Here is a 27,370-nt window from a genome sequence, read left to right on the forward strand (position 1 = left end):
AAACTTGAGTCTTGGGTTGTTGGAGATTTTGGTAAGTCAGATTTATTCAATGATGGATGTACTCAGCATTAATAGATAATACTACAACAATTACTCAACGGCTTTCATTGACAAGACTTGTAAGCTTGTGTCGCCAGAATATTCAAGATGGACTTGGTAAAATTTATTGCATTTGTTGCATGATTCATCACCAATGTGTCATACAGATGTAATTCTGGCTACAATGAATCATTCACAAAAAAAGGTCACTATGAACTATGACAATTACAAGCAAAAGATTGCGGAAACTTATGGTGTTGCTCTCCAAAAATATCCACTTGGTGCCATGCAAAATCCTGGGAAGATTGGCCGCTGCGAAGATCTAATTAAGCTGCTCAACAACCTTGTCAACTCACATTGTTTCTGGGTAAGACTCACTGAAGATGAGATAGTAGAGCACAAGAATAGAAATAAGGAGCACCAGGCTTGTGGCGAGCAAGTATACAAGCCCTGGAAGCAGCAGACAAAATGTCTGAAGGCAACAAAGGAATCAGGTGCAAAGAGTGCAGAATGGATTGAGGATGAGGAGGAAGAGGAAGAGATGAGTGGCAATGGAGCAGCCATCATGAATGAGGAAGCTGCTGTTAGCCTATCTGCACAGATCTTGCTGAGGTTGGCTCGTAGTGTCAGAGAAGCACCTGTATCTGTGATGACCATCTCCTGAACTGAGTTGAATATTGAGCTCTTGAATGTGCGTTTGTGTTTGGTCATCATGTAGAGGTAGGCTATCCATGGGAAAAATCTTGTTGGTTGGTTGGTTGAAGTGAGGTGTAGAATTATATGGCTTTGGAAGGTGTAATATTGATTATCCTGTAGAAGACAAGTAAATTGCCGTGAAAAAATGAGAGAAACAGTCCAGAATAATGGGAGTGGTGAGCTCGTCATCAATGACGATGAGCGTGAGGTTCAAACAACCATGAGAAGTACAGCAAATAGGCCATGTGATGATGATGACGACATCCGGAGTTATCCACTTATATCTATTTATGGTGACAAAGCTTATTATATCATATGTCTGAATTAGTAGTATATAGCGAGCTCAAAATTCACCTAAGGTACTGCTGGAGTGCTGGTTTTATTGCTGGTAGGGGAACAGATAGGTAGCCTAAGTATTAATGAAATGGGGTACCCAATGTTATTACTAACTAGTAATATCAATTGTGCCACTCAGATGTATTTGCCTTGCTTATAAGTGCCTTCATCATAATTTTCAAGGTCTTCTTTCTCTGTGTCTGTAGTTTGTAGGAACCAACCCTTTAAAAACATGTTTAGTACTATTTTATATGTATCCACAAGAGGGTAATTTTTTAAAATTTAGTTTTGAAACCACTGACTTATTGTTTTCTGAAGTTTCATAAATAAAGCTATTAATATCATCCTGTGACATCATGCTACTTGAAGGATGTGAAGAGGTGTGTGGTATGTCAGAGTTATGTAAATATGGATAAACATAATACATGAAACAATCCAGAGGTGCTGCATGTCATCCAGTGGTATATGAAGCATCTGTTATTTCTAAAGACATGAAAATAATTTTAGTAAAAGATGATAAGACAAGTGTTTGGTTTATGGTTATTATGATAATAATTCCATACCTATATATTCCACTAATTTAAGTCATATGGTAGTAATCTAACCTATCCTCACCCAGCCTGGACTATAGGTTGGTTCACTATGATTACTATGGTCACTGTAGTTAGTGCTATCACTCATGTATTCATTGCACTTGAAAATTCTTTGACCTCCATTAATATATATCTTCTTGTTTCTTATAAGTTTCTTATATATTTTAACTAGGGCTTGAAGCTTCAAATGCTATTGTATCTTATTTATGGGATGTTCCCTGTTATTGCTGATATTCTCATATATCATATTAACTATACTAAATTCGACCAACAAGATTTTCTTTTATCTTTGTACTAGAATCTGAGCTGGCTGAAACTGTCAACAATTAAAATTAGCTCAGTTGTCACATAAGGTTCACTGACCTATTAGAACTTCTTACTTAGTATCAATTCTGTTTCTAAGAAGTCCAATCTAATGTGATAATCAAATCTGCTATAAAGTGTTGATTCTGGCTGGGCACTCCAAAAATGATATCTTAAAATCTTTTGAGTATGAGTGTGATATATCCCAAGAGACTAACTATAAAAACTATCTCCAAAAATGAATGTAATATAGTGATAGGCTCAATGAATGATCAAAAATAATAGCAAATGTAGAATATTCACCTGCTATGACTAAAGGTAAAATGTTTGACAAAAGGGTTCTTCAGCTTTCCACCATCTAGCAGATAGCAACTAAAATCAAAGCACAATGCTGGAGATGAAGAACCTTAAGTAACTTAGTGCTTGCAGATGTAGGTGCAAATGCTATGCTAACAATAAGAGATGTAATGGATACATTCATAAAACAGATGTACCTGCATTCATACTAGTAATAAGCAGTCTGAATGTCATTAACATCCATCAGACTTTCATTGTCTTCCTGTAATGATGAAAATATGAAAATTAGAATAAGTAAAAAAAAACAACAAGTAAACACACTATTTCTTAACTAGTCTGAGTGTTATCACCATCCATAGAACTTTTATTGTCTCTCTGCAATAATGAAAATCCAAATCAGAATAAATTAGAAGTACTTGAATTGGAGGCTATCCACTCTGGATGCTTAAAGCCAATCTATGGCTTTTTTGGAGAACACTACTCAATCTATGAGCATTTATGGGCCTGCAAGCAGATAAAGGCCAATCTGCAGCCATTAAAGGTTATAGGTATTCTGGATGTTACATAATCAGGAAAAATCTTGCAATTTTTTTTTGGTAAATCATACTACCTAGTGCACTGATTGCAGCAATATTTCTTGTCAAAAATTTCAGAGTGCAATCAATATTATGAATCTCATGTTGATATCTTAGATAATGTCTACTGTCATGCATAGTATATGATTCATACTATATCAGTTATATATAGAGAGTAATAAGGAAGGTATGAGAGACTGTCTAGCCTTTTATCACTAAGTTACCTCTCTATTTTTCTCTTGATTTATTGTTTTGTATTTTTATTGAGCATGTAACCTTCTATTGGTTTATTTTTATTTGGCTTCATCCAGCCACCAGATTTATTTGTCACAAGTTTTGTATCTCTTTATTTATTTCTGACTGTTTACTTTTATTGGGCTCCTTTCAGCATTAGTTTTTGTTTGTTAGCATATTATGTGACTAGGGAATATTCTGGTTTGTAACATTATTTAAGCTAACTCAACATGTTTAGTTGTGATTGGTCATGCTTTGTAAGATGCTAAACTTTGTTTATAATATACTTAGTTTGTTAGCTTCTGCATAACCAATCCCTGAGATGAGTCAGTACCTTTCTATCATGCTTTGTGAGGATTACATAGTATTTATATAATATATATTAGTAAAAGTTGATTCATCATTTGGTTTGTAAGCTACATTCTTACCAATTCATCTAATAAAATAATGCTTAGTAAGGGGATTCCAAAAGGTATAATAGGACTCCATTTTCACCCATGAAATATGACTTCTTATTTTTCATTCTTCTTTCAATCAAACTGTGTAAGAGTACATTAAGAATAGAAGTGCAGGCACAGTGCCTTAAAGTAAGATTAAGAGACATTATTATTATATTCTAAAATTATATGCTACCTTACAGAGGTTGACTATATAACCATTGAACAGCTCTCAGACTAAGCTTTACATGTATACATAAGACCCTCTCTTTCAATGGAACGTGAGACATGAATCTAAGGAGGACAATATTAAACAGACTTTCATAGGTTGAAACACAACCTACTAGGCTAAAACAGACCTAATGAATTATCCAGAAGATAGAAACATTCCATGGCATTTCATAAGATTACATAAGAGGACAATAAACTAAATCTTTCCAAGAACTCACTATGTTACCTTCCACAACAACTAGAAAAGTCAGAGACTATTGACTTAAGAACTGATAAGAAGTCTTCACTGTGTATAATAGTATTGTTGTTATACATGGCTTTCACATAAGACCCTCAAGTAACAAGACACCACCTTAAACTGTTTGCCATTAATTGCCATCTCCAAAACAAGATTGATGAATCAAATTGTGATGAAAGAAGAATAGTGAATGGGCCAAGTCTGACTCTATCCACTATAGCACTTGGCCTAGTGCTGGGTTCATATCTAGCTATTTTATGATGCATGTCAAAGGCCCATTACATATGAATTACTTCTCAATATTGTTCAATGCTTTGATTAGCAGATCTGACATTTCAGTTGCATCAGCCAATCCAATATCTTGTACACTCATCCTTCCTATGTCCTGTTCTGTCTTGCTAGCTCCACTAGGTGCATGGTTCATTATTTCACACATTACTTACATCATAGCTAGTGCTATTATATGTTTTCCCATCATCTGCAGTACCTCATGTCTTTTCATTAGGAAACCTATACTTTTTCTTATGGTACTTCCACTACTTCCACCCTCTTAAATAATCTTCAAGACTTCTAGAAGATGGACAAGAGATGATGCTCTTGGCTAAGATAGTCAAGACATCAGAAGAGAATCTAATATATTGAAAGTTAGTATAAGATAATTAGATGTCAAGGTCATCAGCTGATCTAATGCCTTCCAGATATTCACAGAATTATAAGTTATTAAAAGCTAATATAAGATGATCAGATGATAAATGTTATAGCAATACAACAATGGCTGAGCAGGGAACATGTAGTAAACTCTCAGCCAAATATAATAGTTGTGGTCTTGCACAGCCTAGTCTGCTATACTTGCAAGACAAGTGTGTTCAACCCAAGGGATTTGCTGTATGGTATTAGAATAATTAGTTATACGAAAAGAAAGATAGTCTGAAGTGTGGGAAACAAAGTACAAAGGTATAATTACGAGTCCAATGTCAAAATGTCAGGTCCAATGTTTTTGGGTTTCAGGTTAGTGGGTTGCATCGGATTGCGTTGGGTTTGTGTCAGGTTTGTGTCAGGAATATAGTGAATGTTGGATGTTTCAGAGAGTTTCAGATAAAGAAAGGATTATATTTGCAGAATTCAGCTAAGAACTACTAATATCAGATGACCTCCTCCTACTCAGAGGTAGAAAGGTAAGTAAATAGGTAGGAGGTATGCGAAACATATAGTATCTATGTATAATTTCGGAGTGCTATAGGCGAAAGTAGTAGTGCTGATTTTCAGGTCCAATGTCCTATGTAATAAGACATGTGGTACTGCAGACATGTAATAACACGGTCTATAATGTTAGCGACATGAAAATGAATAACCGTGCACCTAGTGGGGATAGATATGACAGGACATGACATAGGGAGGTCATTTTTGTCAGGTTAGCATCGGGTTTCATTGGATTAGCATTGGATTAGTGGATTAGTGTTGGGTTTAGTGGATAAACATCAGATTGAGCGGGTGAGTGTTGGATAACATCAGGAGGTGATTTGTGTGTGATGGGTGTTTGACATGCATTGGAAAATAGCAGAATACAAGCCTAGCACAAGCTCGAGTGCTACATTGGATCCTCAGGACCATTCCCATCCCTCATGTCCTCCACCTCTATGCACATGAACACATGTTCCTTCCTATGACTCGACCACCAATGTGGTCTCGCACTTCTGACTCGTTGTGACTCATGCCACCAATGTCGCTCTCCTTTCTCATCTCTTTCTGACTGCGCTTCCCGCACATTGTATTCTTACTGTTAGATCATTCCAACATTTCTCAGTCTCATTCCGCATTCAACCATCCACCACTAATCCAGCTGTGTTGCCAAAGTACCTATACTGTTTCTGTTTCCCCTTTGCCCCTACCTACAGTATGGTAACCCAGCCCTCAACCCTTTCCACTTAGTATAAGTAGTCAGTCACCCTGTACTAGATTATCTAACTTGAATCTACTCAATCTTCCCTGGAACATACTTCTCTCTGAAGCCTCTTCAGCTTCAGTCTCTAGTATCTTTTCTTAAGTGCTCTTCGCACTTAAGTCTATCTTGATCAACACTCATCGTTCAGACAAGACCATCCTTACCTTGAGCCTGGTGACTTCAAAGACATCTGTCTTAGTAGTCACATGACACGTGCATTTGTGATCGCTGCCGACTAAATGTTGCCAGTCTCACTCGTTACACCGGATCCTTCTGGTTACATCATGAATGTTAGCAGATGACGCCCCTCTTAGGGCTCCACATAACAGATATATTTGAGTATGTCACAGCACCTAGTGGGGCTAGCAAGACAGGATGGGACACAGAGAGGATGAGTGCACAGGATATCAGAACAGCCGATGCAGCCGAAACATCAGGTCCGCTAGTTAAAGCATCAGGGTTACATTGGGGAATGTGTAGCATGTGATGGGCATTTGATGTGTTCCATGAATTCACTGAATACGAGCCTAGCATGAGGCTGAGCGCTACAATGGGTATACCCATACCCATGCAGTTTCCTACAATTGTTAAGTCAAATATCTTGTCAACTTGATAGCCTTGCAGCTCATATAACCTGGTCAGCTTAATCCCTTGATATGTTTAACTGATATGCCAGACTTCAGTACCTTAATCACCAGAATTCCTTACCCATCTGGTACACTTGGCAACTTCTGTAAGTCAAATATCTAGTGATCTTGATGACCTGGCAGGTCTTGAGTTAATTGGCCAAGTATTGGAAGGTTCTGCAGAGAAATCATAGGTTTCCTGATGTAGCACCTTACAGTTTCCAGAGTATCAAAGTCACAATCAAGATAACAACCAAAAATACTCTATCACTCATCCATGTTAATTATACATTATAAGTAAATCTCGTCAACAGAGACTGGCATCATATTTGGCAGCATCCTATTGGATGGCTGCTGGAGATGTGTCATACCAATAGTGTATTGTAGGACCATTTTGTTTAAAGTTCAACTATTCGCAACTATACAGTAGTGCTGTTTTTAGTTAGTTAAATATTATGTGTTGCATAGCACTTCATTTTAATCAAAACTCACACAAGGGTATAGGTAGAGGTATAGGCATCACAATACCTGTTGTTATATCAATCCTCGTTACTATGGACCTTTGGTGCCATTTTCATTTCCTAGTACTTACAAATACTGTTTGTTCTTGCACTTCACAACTCTCCTCAGTTGACTTCACATGTCCACTGAGGTTAGTACTATCTTCATATATAGTTCCTACTTAACTGACACTGCCTGTAGCTACTGCTGCAACAGGTACATATCAATATATATTAGTTGACTTTGCACGTCTGCTAAGCTACTGCTGCAACAGGTTATGAGCCCTGGTCGCATACAGTAAAATTTCAAATTAAGCGCTGTAGGAACTGATTCCTGGCTAGGCTTGTAGAAACTGTTCTTACCTTAGTGTTATGTTTGCACTTTTGTAGCTTACATAATAAAGTTATCTTTTCACCAGTTACCAGTATGAGTCTGAGTCTTCAGCAAGTTTTCATGACATTTCCTCTCTGAGCCTTGAGCCTGGTCCAGAAACCCTTTAGGGCCAAATAGCAGCTAGGTTCTGCAAGACCCAACACATTGTTCTGAATCACCATCAGAATTGTTGTACCCACAGCGCACAAAGAAAAAGACTCACAAGCATGTCCATTTCAAATGGAAAATTGGGAGAAGACTTTCTCTGGATCCTGAAGCTAGCTGCTGATGGGAAAAATTGGATGATGTATAAGGAGTGTCTACAATGGTTGATAGACGCTCATGGATTGCTCGGCCACTTGGATGGCACAGAGCAAAAGCCAACAGACCCGCAGACCCTTCCCAATTGAGGACTGTCATGGACACCTTCAACTCCAGATGAGGTGACTGAAGTCACCGAGTACAAAACTGCATCGAAAGAATGGTGGACGGGAGAAGCAATTGCTAAACAGCAGATCGCGAGGACAATACCCGATACACTATTCATCCAAGTAAAAGGCTTAGCAACAGCGCAAGAAATCTTTTCGCACCTTTTGGGCTTGTTCGAGCAACACTCGCAAGTAGTCTCTGTTGAGCCACTATGAAAGCTCCAAGATCAAAAGTGTTCTGAAAAAGGAAACATCAGAGAACATTTTGACAAGATGTGAACAATTAAAGAACAATTAGCCTCACTGGGACATGCACATTCCAACGAGAGCTTCGCAGCAATGATCATGAGCTCATTGCCAAGCAGCTACGACACCCACATATCAGTGCTAACGGCATCTGCAAAAGTGTCTAGTGCAAAACCTACCTCAGACATGCTGATATCAACAATTGTCGAGCCTTGAAGTCGAAGAAAGCAGGACCCTCGAGTGATGATGCTGCCTACAACACAAATGCAGGTCAGCGCACTCGGAGGATAAAGGGAAACTGCCATAACTGCAGCAAATATGGGCACATGCAGAAAGACTGCGGAGGTCCTGGAGGAGGAGGAGCATCAGGAGGCAAAGGGAAGCCAGACGCGAAAGGCAAAAGACCTGAGACTGCGGCCACAGCAAAGGACAAAAAGGACGACAATGAACCTGAAGGAGTCTGGTTAGCGCATGACACAAATGAAACAGCAGAGCAAACAACATACACATATGCGACAGTATCGAGCTCTAACTCCCTGTGTGAATCCAAAACGGAGCTATTCAACTCTGGAGCATCAAGACATATGTCGTCCTATCGAGATTTGTTCCAAGATTTCATTAGTATCGCACCAAAGCCAATCACAACAGTGGATAGGCATACCTTTGAGGCCATGGGCAAGGGGAATATTCAGATCACTCTGCCAAATGGCCAATCTCAGACTCGCATACTGCTAAAGGATGTGCTGTATGCACCGAAGATGGGACTAATGCTAGTCTTGATCAGTAGATTAGCAAACACCAGATATGCAGCACTCTTCTGCGAAGACTCATGCAAGATCTTCGACAGGAAAAAGAAGCTCCTGGGAGAAATCCCAGCCAATAAGGGTCTATACTGTATCAAAGGTCCAAAGAGACCATTTGCAGGGGCAACGAGCTTGAAGGAAACACTCACAATGCATGACATTGAAGGTTCAACGATTCAGTGAGGCACGAACAATGCTCCTGACTGTATCTATAAATGTTGTAAGGTCGCGCGTTGCCTAGTCTGCTATACTTGAGACGACAAGTGCGTTCGACCCTAAAGGGGAAGCGAGTACAGCAAGGATCTAGTAGTATGTGCCGAAGGCGCTACTGGTTGGTGAATGCGAAGCGTGGGAAAGCGCAGGTGCGCGCGAGGCGCAAGAGTGCGCGAAGCGCGGGAATGCACGCGCGTGTATGCGGAAACAAGTGAAAGTAAGAGTGAGTTTGCTTAAGTGATGATTAGACACTAGACAAGAGGTGAGAGATGCAAGCTGAGGGACGTTATATGCGAGGTGCCAAGGAATAGATTTCAACTATGCTCTGCTGGGTAGTAAATGGGTATTGTTCTGGTTCAGTCCTCTGTTGTTCTTGGTGGGTGAGTAAGTGAGTAAGTCCATAATAGTATGTACTGCTGGCGCTTAAGTATGGCGCCTAAGCGCTGTCATGCGGAGCTGAAGCGCTACTGAGTAAGGTATGTAAGGATATATGTAAGTAAGGGTCCATGATAAAAATAAAGATGGAACGATATGCAAATGTGAGAAATGGAAATATACGCACTAGGGGACTTGGTGGACAGTGGATGGATGCTTCCGGATGGCTGGCACTATAGGGTGCTCAAGCGCAGGAAAGCGCGCGCGCATATACATCGTGAAGCGCGGGAAAGGTACGCGCACATTGCACGATGCGCGGGAAAGCTGCGCCTCATGTAGGAATAGCTGTAGGAAGCATACAGAGTGATGCTACAAGTTCGTGCCATGTACTCCCTAGTGAAAACTGCGATATTGCACAATGAGAGGCACGAGTCTCTACAACGTACACGCCCAACTAGGCCACATAGCCCCCAGTACTATTGCTCAAATGATCCGCGATGGTGCAATCACTGGAATCGCACTTGATCTGTCTGAAGCAACAATGGAGAACTGTGAATCATGTGAATATGCAAAAGCTACATGAAAGCTGATTGGAAAAGTTCGAGACCCACCTAGATGCAAAAATTTCGGCGATGAGGTCCACAGCGACCTCTGGGGACCCTCACCTGTTCATATGCCTAGACAAAAGGAGTATTTTGTATTGTTCACAGACGATCATACACGGTTTATGCACCTTTATCTCCTCAAGTCCAAAGATCAGACTTTCGACACCTACACAAAGTTTGAGGCTTGGAGCAGTACCCAGCTTGATGTGAAGATCAAGCATCTTCATTCAGATCACAGGGGAGAATATACCAGCGATGAGTTCACATGCCATCTAAAGAATAGTAGGACAGAGTGCAAACTTACCATACACGATACTCCAGAACATAATGGAGTGGCCGAGTGCCTCAATAGAACTGTTGTTGAGCATGCGCGCACACTCCTACATGCAAGTGGGTTGCTGAAATACCTTTGGGGAGAAGCCATAATGCATGTTACATGGCTGAAGAACCATACTGTGACACACGCGCTAGGGAACAAAACACCATATGAGATGCTGTTTAAAAAGAAGCCTGACTTGGGAAACATACCTGTATGGGGGAGCCGCGTCAAGGTACACACCACAATTGGCTCAAAGCTGGATATGCACGCCATGGAGGGCTGATGGATGGGTTTTGACCCAGAGAGTAACGGGCACCGCATCTATCTGCCCGATGCCAGGCAAGTAGCTGTTGAAAGAAGTGTTACATTCGACACAATAGAGGTGGACATACCTATAGAAGAGGTGATGTACCGGCAAGCCGCATGGTATGAATCGATGATGTCAGTTCATCTATTAAAGCACCAGTTAGCAGCACAGCACGAACCGATGATGTTGGTTCAACACTCACCACTCAATTTGAAAGTCCAGCCACATCATCAACTACCCTTCCTCCAGACCATCTAGGTCCCCACTTCAAAGAACCTTCCCAACTGCGTCGTTCTGCAAGAGTTAGAGTGGAATCAGCATATATCAAAAGCCTGTGTGAAGGTGCATGTCAGAAATTTCCGAAAGTGGTTGCAATGATGTGATGTTGACATGCTGTTTGCATGCCATTGAAATCAATTGAAATGCCTCCTGAAATGATAAGGTAATCTGATGGCTGAGTTTCAATATATTGCAAGTCCTTTGTAACGTTAGATCATAGCTGTTATCAGCGCCTGCAGTACACTCTCGCATTCTAGCGCATTCCTTGCTCTATTTTCCCACCTCAACTCTGTTTACATACAGCTGTACAATACTGTCAACTACATGGGTCCAGAGCGCACAAAGTATTGTAATTTATGTGACCAGGATATCAAGCCATGAGGATGGACCACCCACTGCAAAGCTTGCAAGACGAAGGCAGCCAAAAGACAGCAGGATCAGGTGGTTGTAGATGCGATTTGCAAGGAGAAAGGTGTGTCTGTTTTCTCTTTGTCTTGATGTATTGTCGAAGCTGATGTTCATTAAATGTATCAAAATACAGTGTTGGATTTGTCATCGAGACTTGACAAACCTCAATCAGCCATTTGTATCCCTGTACCAAGTATGTCGTAGTATTTTGTTTTGTTATGCTATCTATGGCGCTCACAAACTCACAGTTGAAACACAAAATCACACAGAATTCCTCGATGTGGACTTTGGTCATGATGATCCAGTGACTGGTCCAGGTGAGTCATCAACACTTAATTGTTTTCTTTGATCTCACTAACACTTGGGCCGTATACCCTATTCAATACAGGCCCTTCTGCACTTAATGAACCTGGAAGTCGTGGCCACAGTCCCCACCTTCAATCAAGATGACATCAAGATCGAGTATCATCCGAGTAGCAGCATTGAGGCCAAGGTATACGGCTTTGATAGCTTTGAGCATCATGCCTCAGAATTCCTTGTCCCCCCACCTGACGGCCAACCTTGGCATCCGTTCAAATCTCGGCTCAAATTTGAAATTGCCGAGATCATGCTCGAGGTCGGGTTTAACAACCAACAATCCGATCGGTTCATCAAACTATGTCACCGCTGTGCTGTGGGCAAGGAGAAGTTCACATTCAAAAACCACAAGGATATCCACAACATGTGGGAGGCAGCCTCGCACCACATTACAAAGGTGATATATCCTACTTCTATTTCAAATGAGTCTGACAAAGTCTTATGAAGTATAGTTTACGAAGGAAGTGATCTCGATCCCGTTCGCTGGAGATGAGGAACTACGGGAATATGATGTACATTACCTGAGACCTTTGGGAGTTGGCTGCTGATATGCTTTGGAATCCCCGCCTCTTTCCATACTTCACGTTTGATGCACACTGCCTGTCGAAGTTTGATGGTAACACATTCGTTTCTTTTGTTGATGAGCCTTTCACTGCGCGAGATATTTGGGATGTACAAGTATGTGATGATACTTTGTAGTTATTTATTGTGTCCTTATTTCAATGTATTATTACTTTGCAGTCGCAACTCCCTCCAGGTGCGAAGCCACTGGCATATATACTGTACGCGGATAAGACAAAACTCTCCTCCTTTGGTACCACAAAAGGGTATCCAGTCTACGCTCGTTTAGCAAACTTACTGACTGCAATTCAAAACGGGTGAGGTGCAGGCAGCGGGTATGTGGTGGGATGGCTGCTGATTGTGCGGTTTCCTTTAGTGACTCGCTGTTAGTGCTGCTGATGCAGTTTACATAGGTCAAGGACGAAAAATTACACTCTGGAAAGCCCAGCTGGGTAGACTTTAAAAATACTGTCTGGCACAAGTCATTTGCCAGGATTATCTCTTCATTAGCCTCAAAATCGCAAATGGGGCAGTGGTTCAAATGTCTAGATGGTGTCACACACTGGTTCTCTCTCTGTATCCTCATTCTATCAGCTGATTTTGAAGAACAGTGAGTATTTATTTCGTCGTTACAGTTGTGAATTGCTTAATGGTATCATTACAAGATCTGTCATGTCACTTACTCGAGGAATCATGAGTCTTTGGCCATGCCCCGTTTATCTAGTTCCCCAAGACGACCTGTGGGATACTTCAAAATCATATCAGTCAGCGAACATCAAATGAGTCGCAAGCAGTTATAAATGCTGCGCGTGCAAAAGAAACCTTCGAAGAAAGAGAGGAACTCCTGAAAGAACAAGCACTTCATTTGATTGATGTGAGTGAGTATTTCTGCATGTCAATATCAGAGATTCATTGTCTTATTAGAACACATTTTGGGCAGTAGCATTCACCTGCATGTTTCGAGCATTGTCACATGACCGTTGTCACTTCAATCATGGTGGACTCTGGTCATGCCATCTCTGGGTTGAACTGCAGAAATACATTGTAACTCTCGGAAGGGGAAAAGTATCGCAAGTTGATAATCGGTTTGTTCTTTTCGAGTCGTCCCTTATCTGATGCTCCATATTAATATGTATTAGATTCGAAAAATTTCCATGCTGGCGAAATCTCAAGCACCCAAACCAGGTTGTCAGTGTTACATTTACAGACAGCTCCGTTCACAAGGATATTTCTAAGGTTCGTAAACTCATGTGGTTGCCCTGGCTACTAACATTTTCTCTTTCAGATGATAATTTACGCCACACATGATGTCTTGACCAAGAATGATTCTCCACTCGGTTATTTTCTCTTACGGTGTGTACACCTTTACCTCGAAATGGACGTGTACGCTGCTCTGGAGGTTCACACAACCAATACAATCGAGGAGGGGAGACATACTGTCCAAGCATTCACAGCACTCATAAAGGTATGTGTATTGTAGTTAGTTGATAACCCTACCTTGACACATCAGCAGCAATACATGACACAAACCGCTGATGACAACTTGAAGAATTGGAACTTTCCGAAACTGCACATGACGACACATATATTTGATGACATCGAGGCTAAAGGTGCCTCGTGCGATTACAACACCAAACCAAATGAGCAAATGCATGGGCCCTTGAAGGACTGGTACTTGAACTGGACAAACTTCAAAAACATTGCGGAGCAGGTAAGCATCGATGGCATTCATGATTCCCTACTAATTAACATCCTGTGCTATATTATCTACATAATCAGATTCTTCGCATTGATCACTGGATACTTGTAGCTGATGACATTGATCGTTGTATTTCGGACTTTGATGAATATTTGCAGCGGAAATCAGATGGCGAGAATGACGATTCATTAGATGATGATGAAAATACTGACATCGACGTGGATATTAGTACTTTAGATTGGTCACAACACGTAAGAATGGAATCAAGACAAGCTGTGCAGACCTTCTGTTCCATTGAGAATGCGCACAAGACCGATGTCGAATTCACCAACTTTCGCATCAAGCTGAATGCTTTCTTAAATGTCTTTCTACCTGCCTGCAACATTCCGCTGCCGAATGGAAGAAGAATCCACTTATAATCAGATGATACTGTATGTTCGTTCAATCCAGCCTTTTGTTAATACTATACTGATTTAAAACAGGTTACCGAGTATCAATTCTTACGCGTCAACTACGAATCCCTGGTAGACTGGAAACAGGATACCGACGGTGCAGTCCTCGATTCTTCAACACACCACATTTTGACTGTGTCTTCATCCTGGACACAGAATGGTGTCATCCTTGGACATTTAGTCTTCCTTTTTCAATGCGCCATTGGGAATGACTTATTTCCCCTTGCTCTCATCCACCCCTTTGATGCTCTGACAGGGCCACTGACTTCGACAGGACAAGCAGCTTAACCTTTTCAGAGTTCGTGCACAACCACGTACAAAAGCCGAGTTCTTCTCAGTACAATCAATCATTTGTGAGGCACTCCTAGTACAGGATTCAGGCGGCAACCCCCTTGATTACTTCATTGTCGACACCATCGACACAGACATGTTTCTTCATGTAAGGGAGATGCACCAGCAGGTGGGTCATCCAGTGCGCATCTGACCAATTCCGCGTTCAGGTAATTCTTTTGTCTCTTTGACCATCGAGGCAGCGCTCTGCTAATACATTCCTCAGTAATAGACTCATAGAATTCTGTATCTATGTAGTATACCATTGACATGTTGATGTTACTTCCCTGCCCTCAGGAACTTATCTCCAGTCATACAGTTGTACCAGCAACATTTTCATTTTCTTTACTAACAACAGTATCATACTACACCGTCACCTGCGGGGACGCGAACCTCTGCTGATTTGAGCATTCATTTGCATTCATTTTTGCTGAGTTGTTCAGTCTATCTTCCACCAACTGCAAGAGGACGTCCTTTTCACCCTTACAAAACAACATGATGTCATGTCTTTGCTTCTACCACCCATCTCACCCACCTCTCAAGTGCTTCAACACTGACATTTGAAAACTAACCATGCACGCTTCTCACACCAGATCGAGGCGCAAGCATGGCAAAATTGACAATGTCGAGGACGACGGACCGAGGCCCTCTGCATGTCTCACGGGCTGAAGACACCCAGTCTAAAGCCTACTCTCGCTCTTGTCCGCATTCTCAACAAACAGACTCCTACATCCCTTTCACATCCCGAAATTCCCTTGCCATGAGTTGGGAACCTCCTTCATTTGCTGACCCACTGGCAGCACCTGACTGTTTTCTCACCCATCCGTCTGATGTTCATCATCGAGGTGGCAGAGATAGTTATGACCTCCACAATGATGATCCACCGTGGTCCATGCATCCTAAACATGACTGGAACCTCGCCCAGATGGCAAGCGCGTGGCGATTCGGATGGAGAAGGAGAGAGATAAGGAGCAGGAGAGAGAGCAGCGCCGAAATGACGATGACGATGACCTGAATAAGTGCGTTGTATTTGATATTCTACTATCTCTCGCATTCTCATATTGTTTTTTTTAACAGCTGGCAGAGATGGGAGTTCCATCCCTTACCTGCCAAACCTGTTCGCACCTCCCCTGTTAAACCAAAAATGGTACCCTCCAGATCACCATCACCTGCGGGGACACGATCGCACTCTCCCAATTCTTACTACTCTCATATGTCTTCGCGAGGTTGTTTGCACTTGAGGTCCTTATCTCCAAGATCACAGCAACATAGTTATAGTCCAGTTCAACGGCGTAGTCGGACACCCACTGACAGAGGACAAACAGGGAAGCCCAGAGCTGGAAGTCATATTCCCCTGGATCATCTGATCGTAGTTGGACCATGCGCAGGGGTCGTCGATACAGCCTTTTGTTGGCCTCATCTGTAAGCTGGAGCAGGGCAATGTAAGAATACTACTCAGTACGACCCCAGATAGGTGCTGATTATTTTGCAGTGATTCCACGAACGTCTATGAAACATCATTTAGGTGATTCTCCCATCAGCTACCATCCATCATCCACATTTAGCTGGGCTGCTGTGCCGCCCCTACACCCTCCTAGCATTGTCATCACCAAGAATGACACCATGTTCAATTTTTCCCGAAGAGCAAGTATGTCACTCTTTTCACTCGTCCACCATATCTTTACCCATGAGTCACTCTATTAAACTCAACTTAAACTTGAATCTGATTATGCACAGCAGCTACACATGTTCTATTACTCAAGTCTAAGCGTCTTTTACGAGTTTCGCTTCAAATATCAATCCACATTGGTGTGCAATCCCACGAAACGGTTCATGGAATATAATAGACCAGACCTTCCATGAGCCGAAGAGTCTATCATCCTGGGGGATCCTTAATTACTCAAGGGTCAGCGATCAGACGATCAATCGCTTCGTCAACACTTTGCTCAACAAAACTTGGTGCCATATGTCTTTATATTTTCTATGTATCTTAAACTAACCTTGGCTGTATCAGGAATGAGTAAATAGGATGTTGAATTTCGTTTCTAGCTGCTGATCATTGTTTGACAGATTTAGCCCCACACGCCATGAGTCAGTCATGTTCTGGAGCGTCCTCTGTGGTGAATGTAAGCGCTATTATGTGACTAATCTCTTGCACTGATGTGTAAAACTGCAATGCAGCAATTTTATGTCTGACACTGCTAGAGTAATAATGGGCAGTGCAGGCACTTTATAATGTGTGGTACTAGGTGAGTAATTTCTGTCGTCTCCTGCCTTTCGAACCAAATCTGAATTGGTATCCCCAAAACAGCTTTGTCAAACTGTCATGTCACATGTTTCACGGCCCAGTACAGCAGATTCTTCTGAATCTGATAGCGAATTGGATGGTCAGAATGCTGCTGGTGCAGATCATATCTTTATCCCGGGTCCTGGTGCATCTAAAGGAGAACTCCTGGAGGTAAGATATATGCGCAATTCTGAGCATTTCCTGACTCGAACTTTATCCACTCAGACGTTCAAAATGTTGCAAGTTCAAATGCAAAAGCTTCAAGAAGAGAATAGGACAATCAAAGAGGAAAACAAAACTCTGCATGCAGAGAAACCCAAGCAAAAATGGCGCACAGATGCTCATGACAAGCTCAGCGTTCATGAGGACATCATCTCTATCTATGCTCACAAGTATGGCATGATGATTGAGATGTTTCCCAGCAGCGACCTCCTCAATAAGCGCCTTCCAGACTCACCAACTCCATTTGACAGCACTGAACAATATACGACTGCGTCTACTCAAGAGTCAGCATTTCTGGATGAGCTCTATCGTCACTTCCCTGAGTCGTTACACAAAGTGATGGAAAGTTCATACTTTAGCGATCTTGTAAGTGAACTCTCATTCCTGGACTTCTGCACAATATAATATGATTATTGTAGGTGATGAAATCCATCCCAGATGCTCATGCTAATGAGATCAAGAAACTTTGGGGTGTTGCTGGCGACATTTTCGACCTCCCTTCAAAATACTTCACCAACACTAGCTACGATAGAGCTAATGTCCCTGAGATCCAACAACTCCTTGGGGTCACATCTTCAACAAACCTGGTATACAAGACATTCCCTCCAGTGCTATTCCCAGAGTTGAAAGAGGACTGATCACTCAAGACTGTCTTCGGAAACTGGCAACTGTTGGCACGAGTAAGCCTAGTGGTGCTCTCTGATTTGGCTGTCTGTCTCACCAGGAACATCCTCAGATTCTGAAAGCTTCATTGTGTGGTATCACATCCCTCCATCACACTTCCAGTGGCGGCGGCGCACATACCAACTCCATGAAATGGAGCGTTCGGCAAGTCACGCCAGGTTCCATAGCTTGGGCTGCAGTTCTTGTAAGCTAGCCATAATATCATCCAAGTTTTATTGGCAGTCGCGCTCACACACTACTGCAGGCAATATTCTTACTGTCTCCTGACACTGAATTTTTGAGCACAGGCATTGGCAAGAGGTCAACGATTAGCTACAAGGATTTATTTTTCACCTACAAGAAAGTTCTAGTGACCAAGTGGAAGATGAAGCGCATTGTACAGATTGTAAGTAATATCAACAACTACATCTTCAAAGCTGCACGACCTTCGGCATTGGATTCTGCTGTACATGAAGATTTCACGGATGTGATTGATCGCGCACTTGCAGCACTTGACATGGAAAGTTCGGATGATGGATCAGAAACTGCGGCAGACATAACAGGTCCAGGAACTCCCACAGCTGCTGCTGCCTTGGAGAGACATGTCAATGAGTCAATCTCACAGCCTAGCCTCTCCACACAGTGGCAGCACACCACAGAAACTCTGCCTGGCCCCACTGTCAACAATGTAGCCACCAACGACGGCACTGCTGCAGATTTGGAGGATGCTGCAACACCTCATGTTGTGGGAGCTGCAGCCATCAGTTCATCAGGCGAGGTACTCCAGGAGGCAGCAAATGATCCGAGCAGTACTAGAGGGAGGTCCAAGAAGTCGAAAAATAGAGGGAGGAAGGCAGCCACACCAGTGATGGCTTCTGATCGTACTACTCAGCAGACTCACAAATAGTCTTATGAATGGATCCTGTCAATGCGCCTACTCTTTGTATTAGCCCGTCATCGGTTTACTTACAAATTGGACTCTGAATCATACTGTAACATTAGATTATGCAACTCCTTGGAATTGACAGAGTTATCGGATTCAGATTACAGTGATATTAGGACATGCATCATCAGCTGCTGCAGCGCTCAGCAGGGGTGCATACTACTATTACATAATCTTGATATAATAAACCAATCACCACTTCGAACATCCCGCTTTGTGGCATGTTCCTCGTATCCGTCCCTTTTGCCTGATTCCTTGCTGAAAGCACAGCCAACTAATGAATGTCTATCTCTTTTCCGCATCGTCTTGCACATCTTGTCCATAGCTTCCTTGCCCACTCCAAACAATGACAATTGGTCATGCCCACTCTCACGAACCTTCCAACCCGCGTATACATCTTTGAAATGTCCGAGGGCGATCCTATCCATGGAGGCTGCCATCTCTCCGAATAGTCGGATTGCCTGCTCACCTGTCATATCCCGCGTTCCGGACCCGGACCCGGACCAATCACACACATCATTTCCGGACTTCCGGATCTGGCCGACTTCTCTCTAACGTCCAGATCCAACCCACATCTATCTTCCGTGCTTTATCCCTTTGTATGTTCCTCCTCCAGTTAGACTATACTCATTTTCCGTACCTCATTTCATTTCCGCCTTTATTTTCCTATGTCTTCATCTCCGTCTTCATTTACTATTTTCCGATAGACTAGTGTTTGACTTTTCTATATGCTCCGTCCACAGCCTCACATAGCTTCGGACTGCGCAGACTGACTCTCCATTAAGTCCTCAGTAGTATATAAACCTTGTAGAATCTTTGTACTTCCTCAGTTCGAATATTATCTTAGACTCTGCTCATTCCCTTCTCTGTCCAACTTGAGTTTCTCCTCTCGTCGTCCTCTGCTAGTCTTAGGATCAATTCCTATAGACTTCTCACCTCCGCCTCTACCTCTGGTAGTCCTCCGCTGTTTCCTTTCTAGTTCAGACATCGTCCGGATTAGTCTTATCCCTCGTTCCTGAACATCCGCCAGAATTCCCGCACATCGGACATCGGACTCCAGACTCATCCGACAACCTTCGGACATCATCCAATAGCCCTCGGAAGTTAGGGGCACGTACTCGGGTAAGGGGCGCAGCGCACGAGCTGAAGCCAAGCCCTTCGGATCTGACCCTTGAGCACGTTCTTAACATCACCACGAGAATGTCATTTCACATTAATATGAGAGCCCAAGAAATGTGAGTCATGTTTTTAAAATCGTTCGGCTACGAGGACTCACCATAGTCCCATTATTTTAGCTAGGCTCTCTATCCAAACACGACAAAATTGTGTATGCCTTCAGCAAGCAGCTCGAGGATGGTCTGAATCCATCACTCTCAGACCACAACATCCAGAAGGAGTCCACTATCTTCACCTGGTCCTGCGTCTCCATGGAGGCATGCAGATTTTTGTCAAGACCCTCACACCATGTCAAAGGTGGAGTCTTCTCAAAGGCAAGTCTTAGATCCAGGATAAGGAGTGTATCCATACTGACCAACAGCATCTCATCTTCACTGGCAATTCGAAGACAGCTGCACCTTTTCCGACAACAACATTCTCCTTCACTCGGTCTCGCGTCTCCATGGAGGCATGCAGATTTTTGTCAAGACCCTCATGTCACATTGGAGATGGAGTCCTCTCGAAGGCAAAGACCCAGGAAAAGGACATATCCCCCCTGACCAACAGCATCCCATCTTCGCCAACAAGCATCTCGAATATGGCAGTACCCTTTCCGACTACAACATTCAGAAGGAGTCTACCTTCTACCTCATTCACCGACCACAACATCCAGAAGGAGTCTATCCTTCACTCAGTCTTGCGTCTCTGTGGAGGCATGCAAATCTTTGTCAAGATGCTAACAGGCAGTCTTCTTCCACCATCGATTCGTGAAGGCGTGTCCCCCCTTGCCAACAGTGTCTCCCCCCTTGCCAACGGCATCTCATCTTCACCAGCAAGCAGCTCAAATACGGCCATACCCTTTCCGACTACAACATTCAGACCGCCCTTCTAATAATGCAGCTGATGCTGTCCCCCATGACCTCCAAACCCCAATACCGGATAACCATTTCCTGGTCTCCCCTGGTGGTAATATTATTATGTATTGAGTCAATTTTTTTGCTCCTTGATATCCTTCCAATTCTGATTGTCGGTATAGCCAGGAACATATTGCTATCACTATTATTGCCTTGGCCATATTTACAAGACCTAATTATTATAGATAAAAATTTGTACAATAGGCTTGCAATCCAATAGAAAAATTTCAATGCTCTGATCATGATCATTATGTGTCACAATGCCTGACAATGAGCTTGACAATGATGCTTGCAACAGTTATTTAAATGGGACAAAATTGGAGGTTTAAAAGATTAATTCCATTTAAATAAAAACTACAATTCCATTCCAATTCCATCACAATTCTGTTGCAATTCTGTTGCAATCACCCTGAAATCACGACTCTATCATAGCAACCTATTTAAAGACACTCGCTGCATTTGAAAGTTGAAATCGGTTGCAAACCATTGAAATACAAATAAGGAAGTTCTGACACAGGCACTACAGATGGACAGAGTAGCAACTTACCTCATGGGATGCAGCCCATCTCAGAAGAATCCAATTTGGCAGCTGAGCTTGGACTGCTGGGGGAGAATGGAGAGATCGACGAGGATGATGAAGAAGTCTTCACCATGATGGCAGGAGTCGCAGCAATAGAGAGCAGCGACCCAACAACGGTAAAGGAAGCCTGCAACAGAGTAGATTGGCCTAAGTGGGAGGACACTATCAATAAAGAACTCACCTCTCTAGAAGATGCATGGACCTGGTCTATCGTTGAGAGGCCAGAAGGTGTGAATATAGTAGGGTGCAAATGGGTGTTCTGGATCAAACAGAATGCAGATGGGGAAATCGACAAGTACAAAGCTCGGCTAGTGGCTAAAGGTTATTCCCAGGTATACAGCGTAGACTATTATGACACATACACACCTGTCGCACGCCTCACATCTCTCTGTACCATCCTCACCATTGCTGCACAAAATGACTGGAACATCGACGTCTTCGACTTCCACAGCACCTTCCTCAACGGTAAGCTCGATGAGGATGAGATTATCTATATGGAGCTCTCACCTGGTCTAAATGTCAACAAGAAGTTCACACGCCCCGTCACATTGTTGCACATCGCACTTTACGGGTCAAAACAAGGAGCTTTAAAGTGGTATCAGGAGTTGTGTCAGTTGATGAAGAGCTTAGGGATGACATGCGCAGAGTCCAACTGGGGAGTCTTCTACAAACATATAGGTGCAGATATCTTAATTCTTGCCTCGCACATTGACGACTGTACAGTTACCAGGAGTAACAATGAGCTTATCACAGAGTTCAAGTGAGACATAGCCTCATGCTTCAAGCTAATGGACCTTGGCCCTATCACCTCACTCCTTGGTATGAAGGTCACTCGTGACCAAATCACGCACATGATATCCTTTTCACATGAAACTTACGTTGATGCCATCCTCACGAAGTATAACTTCGTGGACATGAAGCCTAGCTCAATTCCCATGGACCCCAACATCACACTCTCTCACTCCCAGTCCCCATCAACTCCACACAAATCTGCACAGATGAAAAACATACTGTATCACGAAGCCATAGGCTCGCTAATGCATCTCGCCATGGGCATGCGCCCAGATATCACCTTCGCCATCTTGACAGTCACACAATTTGGCACGAACCCTGGAATGGCTCACTGGGATGCCATTGAAAGAATCTATTGGTACCTCATCAGTATGAAAACCTTAGCACTCACCTTCAGAGGCTCCAAGCAAGGTCTTGAAGGATACACAGATGCCGATGGCACATCCCAAGAGCATCGCCATGCGATATCTGGGTACACATTTCTGCTAGACGGCGGGGCAGTGTCATGGAGCTCGAAGAAGCAGGAGCTAGTCACTCTCTCCACCACAGAAGCTGAGTACGTTGCAGCTACACATGCTGCAAAGGAGGCAGTTTGGTTGTGTTGCTTCATCAGCGAAATATTCCACCCATTATCTCATCCTATCGTCCTCCATTGTGACAACCAATCAGCTATCGCACTTGCCAACTCCGGGGTGTTTCACGCCTGGACAAAACACATAGACATTAGGTATCATTTCATTTGTTTTTCTGTTGAAAAAGGCTCAATTCTATTAGTTTATTGCCCTATGGACGTTATGACTGCTGATACCCTTACAAAACTTCTTCCCAGCTTGAAGGTCAAGCACTTCGCATCCGCCCTTGGACTACGCTCAGTTTGAGGGGGAGTGTTGTTATATCAATCCTTGTTACTATGGACCTTTGGTGCCATTTTCATTTCCTAGTACTTACAAATACCATTTGTTCTCGCACTTTGCACATCCACTGAGGTTAGTACTATCTTCGTATATAGTTCCTACTTAACTGACACTGCCTGTAGCTACTGCTGCAACAGGTACATATCAATATATTAGTTGACTTCGCACGTCCACTGACTGCTGCAACAATACCATACCTCTACCCATACCCTGCACCCACATGGATATATGTACCTGTATCCATGCAGTTCCCTAATATCAACCCCCAGTTTTTGACATGTTAAAAAGCCTGAATGTTTTTACTAGTTTTTCACAAAGCCTACTCTCAAGAAATGGAAGTTAAATTCTACTACTTTCAACAAGAGTTGGACTACAATCATTCATTACAACCATTTGCCAAACTTGGACACTATCTAAATGTGCTCTTGTTGTAACACATTGTATCATAACTTGTATGATAGCAAATCTTTGCAATGTTTCTTTCACTTCTCCAAAGTTTCGTTGTAACTTCAATATACCACCTAGCAATGATGTATAATTACCCCACAACTTGAAGGGTGAAGCTCGGGCTTTTTCTACACGGCGATCGCCAGGTAGCCGAGCTACTGATAATTTGTGGCTGTGCTGATTAAAACTCAGCTAGGCGTCGGGTTATTCACACGGTGGTGTAACTTGAGTGGTCGCAATTCTCCGGTTAAACTTCCGTCGACTTTCCGTCTACTATAATGATCCATCTCGATCGTAACCGCAACGAAATCGATTCAGAACAAAATTCAAATCTAATCTTGCCAGAGGATCATTCAGCTACTTTCAATTGGGTCACAGACATCACTCATAACGACGGACATCACAATTATTTCGCGAACTCTTTGTCTGACTTGAATAATAATCATCCCGAGGGTCAGACACTCCATCCTATCCCACTTCCAGCTGACGACAAGAGTTCGTCACTTTCACCTCCTCCAGAATACAATTCACCTCAAATTAAACACAAGTCTCCTCCGCAAGCACAAGAACCAGAACAAGAACAAGAAGACGATGGAGATGGTTCTTATTCGAGACAGTTAACACCACTCACAGACCTATCAGCAGTACCAGATGGTGATGAGAGTTTGGATTTTGAAAAGAAGGATAGCAGTCCAGCAGAAGTAGAACAAGAGCAGAATGGTGACCTAAACAGCGCACAAGACAACGCAGATAATCGTTGGTCAGAAAAACGTACAATAAATGGTACATCATCTCCAGTCCGCTCAATCCCCAGCTCTCCAACAAGATATCCAATCCCAATACCCGTCCCAGGTCCCTCTCACAGACTTGGTCCATCAGCAGCTCCTTCTCATTCAAGACGTCCATCAAGGGAAATCGTCTCAATCAGCCAACTCCCCTCACCAAACTTACCACCAGCAAAATTATCTGATTCCTCTACAGGAGAAACAAAAGTCTTCAGGATTCTAGAAATCAACTCGGAGTTGCTAAAGTCCGTTCACACCCACTCGCTTTTTCCACCCTCAATCTCACTTTCTTACTTTTTAGAGTCTGTATGGAGTTTCAGACACGTGGCGTGCCACCGACTGACGCTCGCTTCTCTCAGTAAGCACTACTTCATCTTAAAAAACAACCCTCATCATTCAACCCTTCAGTTTTGCTAATCGCATACAAGTCAACTTGACCTGGCTAGCAGCAGCTGCAGATCATCAACGATGTAACGTATGTATCCCTTGTTTCCTCATACAACCCTTCACTTACTCTCTTAATAGGACCCCAGACTCGTATTGCCCGCAATGGATGCTCCTTCTCCTGTCGAATTCATATCAATGGATCGAATACATCACCTCTACGCCGATTTACCCACCATATTCGCAAAGGAACTCGCACGACGCCAGCTTGCTTCTGGCGCCCAATACTCTCCTACCACTTCCGCCGCACTCCTAAATGGTCCTTTAAAGCGCAGCAGACCAGACGACATGGCAGACCTTATGAACAAAAGACGCGACATTGGTGAGACCAAACCCCACTCCATGCAACCTCACTCCATGCAACCACCCGCAATCCCATCCATATCCATATCTGGTGCTGGCCAGCGCACCAGTCCCACGTCCTCATTCCCTCCATCCATCCATCCAAACATAGCCGTCACCAGCACGCCTGCCATGCCGCAGAGTCCCCGCACCTCTAGTCCTATGCCTCCACCATTGTCTACCCCCTCACTACCCTTCGGCGCCACTGAAGCATCGATAGCAGCCACGACACGTGCTCGCGCACGGGAAATGCAGATCCACCAAGCACGCGAACAACAACTTCGAGCAGCTCAGATGCAAAATCAAATGCAGTCCGCGCGCCAGATCTCCCCTCCTGATTCCTCCCCACGAATTCCCCAAAATATGGGGCCGAGCGCACCGCAACATCCGCATACATCATATGGCCACAACGCTTCACCAATGCAGATTCTCCAAAATACCAACCATCCCCTGATGACGTATCTCATGTCCCAAATCCCTAACTTCACATCTTTACCGTTACCTCAACAGGTGCAGAAGCTCACGAGCTTTCAGGTGATGATTTACGTTGTGTTTGCGAACTGCGATACTGATGTTTCGTACAGAACATTCTGGCGCAGAAGCAGCAACAGAATCCGCCCAATCAGCAACAACGCCCCCCTATGCCTGGTCAAATGCCCGGTCTAGGTCAGAACCCCTCCATGTCACCCATGCCCAACGCCCCCATGCAAAGCAGCGGTCCAAGCCCCGTATCTCCCCTAGGCCAGCAATCACCCGTCTCATCTCAATCCCAACAACAAATGAGCGCCCAATCCCAGCAAGCCGGCATGTATCCATTCAATAATCAAGGCCACAACGCACCTAGCGTAGACCCCCGCATAGCAGCGTCCAATTTCACACAGCAAATGCCGGGCAACATGGGCGCCATGAACCTAAATCAACAACGACAGCTCATGCTCATGCAGCAGCAAATGCGGAATTCCAGCGGGAACATGAACATGAATGCTTCGAACCTCATGAACCCACAGCAGGCGTTTGCGATGCAGCAGCAACAGCAGCAGCAGCGGGGAATGCCCCAGGGTGGTCCGTCTCAAGGGGGCTCACCCATGTCTGCCCCTGCGAATGATACCTTCCCCGCATTGCGCTCGAATTCGACGATTCCAGGAATTGCGAGGAGTGGGCGGTCACCTTCTGAGAGCGTACATTCGCCCATGACACCTCGGGCACCGTCGAGGCTTTCGTCGCAGCCTCCTATGCAGCCTGAAGATTTCCAGCGGGCAATGACGCAGCAGGCACAACCGGGCATGATGGGGACGCAACAGAATGCTGGCTCATTCCATCCGCAGGTGCAGTATCATCAGTGGCAGAATGGCCAACAGCAGCAGCAGCAGCAACAGCAGCAGCAGCAGCAACAACAGCAGCAGCAGCAGCAGCAGCAGCAGCAACAGCAACAGCAGCAACAGCAACAGCAACAACTGTCGCTCGGAGGGCAAATGAACGGGTTTGGGATGAACCCCCATGGAGGAGCAGGAGCAACGAACAGCCCCTACGGCGGCACCATCTCACCATCCGGAGGGCCTAACTGGCAACAGCAAAGCATGAACGGATATTACCCCCAAAGCAACCAACGACCTCCAAACATCACCATGCAACAAACCATCAGTCCCATAGGAGACACGAGCACAGCAGGAGAATACGATATATTTAATTGGAATGGTCCATGAAGGTGTTCTGTTCTGGTTCTGGGTCCTAGGAGTTGGGACGCTGATTATCACTTCGATATTATTTTATTATTTGTTTTTCGCGGCTCCATCAGAGGCTGTTTTCGAGCGTTTTACATTTTTACATTTAACCCTCACACACGTCGCTTTCGATGCTACTGTACGTTCTGATTTTTTTCGGTTTCATAGTTTTTCTTTCTTTCTTTTCTTTTTTTTTACTACATCCCTGCCCTGTTCTGGAGTCGTGTCTGTATTTTGTAGAAGCCTTTTTTTCTATGAATTCTGATCGGATGAAGGTCCGGGGCAGGACTGTTATATTTTTGTTGGACGGTGCTATTACAGTATTAATATATAGGCTATCCGAGTCGAGTGCCTGACAC

General features: G+C 43.6%; 6 protein-coding genes across 6 annotated transcripts; all 6 read left to right on the forward strand.

Moving 5' to 3' along the window:
• Positions 1-250: 250 nt before the first annotated feature.
• Positions 251-538, forward strand: F5147DRAFT_538049 (uncharacterized protein; the record flags this gene model as incomplete). Its single annotated transcript, XM_041430192.1, has 1 exon — positions 251-538. A coding segment is annotated over one exon (288 nt), but the record flags the coding sequence as incomplete, so codon positions are not given.
• Positions 539-7,647: 7,109 nt separating this feature from the next.
• Positions 7,648-7,830, forward strand: F5147DRAFT_570078 (uncharacterized protein; the record flags this gene model as incomplete). The annotated part of the gene is made up of 1 exon (XM_041430978.1): positions 7,648-7,830. The coding sequence occupies one exon, from the start codon at positions 7,648-7,650 to the stop codon at positions 7,828-7,830; it is 183 nt and encodes a 60-aa protein (XP_041296676.1).
• An 818-nt stretch (positions 7,831-8,648) lies between these two features.
• Positions 8,649-8,828, forward strand: F5147DRAFT_559718 (uncharacterized protein; the record flags this gene model as incomplete). The annotated part of the gene is made up of 1 exon (XM_041430568.1): positions 8,649-8,828. A coding segment is annotated over one exon (180 nt), but the record flags the coding sequence as incomplete, so codon positions are not given.
• Positions 8,829-11,138: 2,310 nt separating this feature from the next.
• On the forward strand, positions 11,139-14,760 carry F5147DRAFT_649883 (uncharacterized protein; the record flags this gene model as incomplete). Its single annotated transcript, XM_041433392.1, has 19 exons — positions 11,139-11,158; positions 11,235-11,344; positions 11,399-11,467; positions 11,537-11,596; positions 11,652-11,720; positions 11,832-12,157; positions 12,213-12,272; positions 12,370-12,438; positions 12,502-12,517; positions 12,556-12,656; positions 12,735-12,931; positions 12,957-12,973; positions 13,116-13,195; positions 13,246-13,406; positions 13,461-13,557; positions 13,607-13,786; positions 13,835-14,032; positions 14,179-14,271; positions 14,503-14,760. 19 exons carry the CDS (start codon positions 11,139-11,141, stop codon positions 14,758-14,760), a joined length of 2,181 nt encoding a protein of 726 aa, XP_041296678.1.
• A 2,368-nt stretch (positions 14,761-17,128) lies between these two features.
• On the forward strand, positions 17,129-18,881 carry F5147DRAFT_770044 (uncharacterized protein; the record flags this gene model as incomplete). Its single annotated transcript, XM_041441107.1, has 6 exons — positions 17,129-17,260; positions 17,315-17,677; positions 17,731-17,898; positions 17,959-17,991; positions 18,048-18,179; positions 18,240-18,881. 6 exons carry the CDS (start codon positions 17,129-17,131, stop codon positions 18,879-18,881), a joined length of 1,470 nt encoding a protein of 489 aa, XP_041296679.1.
• Positions 18,882-23,982: 5,101 nt separating this feature from the next.
• Positions 23,983-27,357, forward strand: F5147DRAFT_431272 (uncharacterized protein). The gene is made up of 5 exons (XM_041429814.1): positions 23,983-24,749; positions 24,806-24,862; positions 24,913-24,979; positions 25,030-25,824; positions 25,875-27,357. The coding sequence occupies exons 1-5, from the start codon at positions 23,998-24,000 to the stop codon at positions 26,991-26,993; spliced, it is 2,790 nt and encodes a 929-aa protein (XP_041296680.1). The 5' UTR covers positions 23,983-23,997; the 3' UTR covers positions 26,994-27,357.
• The last annotated feature ends 13 nt before the right edge of the window (positions 27,358-27,370 follow it).

Source organism: Suillus discolor (assembly GCF_016758755.1).
Source record: "Suillus discolor strain FC423 chromosome Unknown F5147scaffold_9, whole genome shotgun sequence".
In the NCBI taxonomy this organism is placed as follows: domain Eukaryota; kingdom Fungi; phylum Basidiomycota; class Agaricomycetes; order Boletales; family Suillaceae; genus Suillus; species Suillus discolor.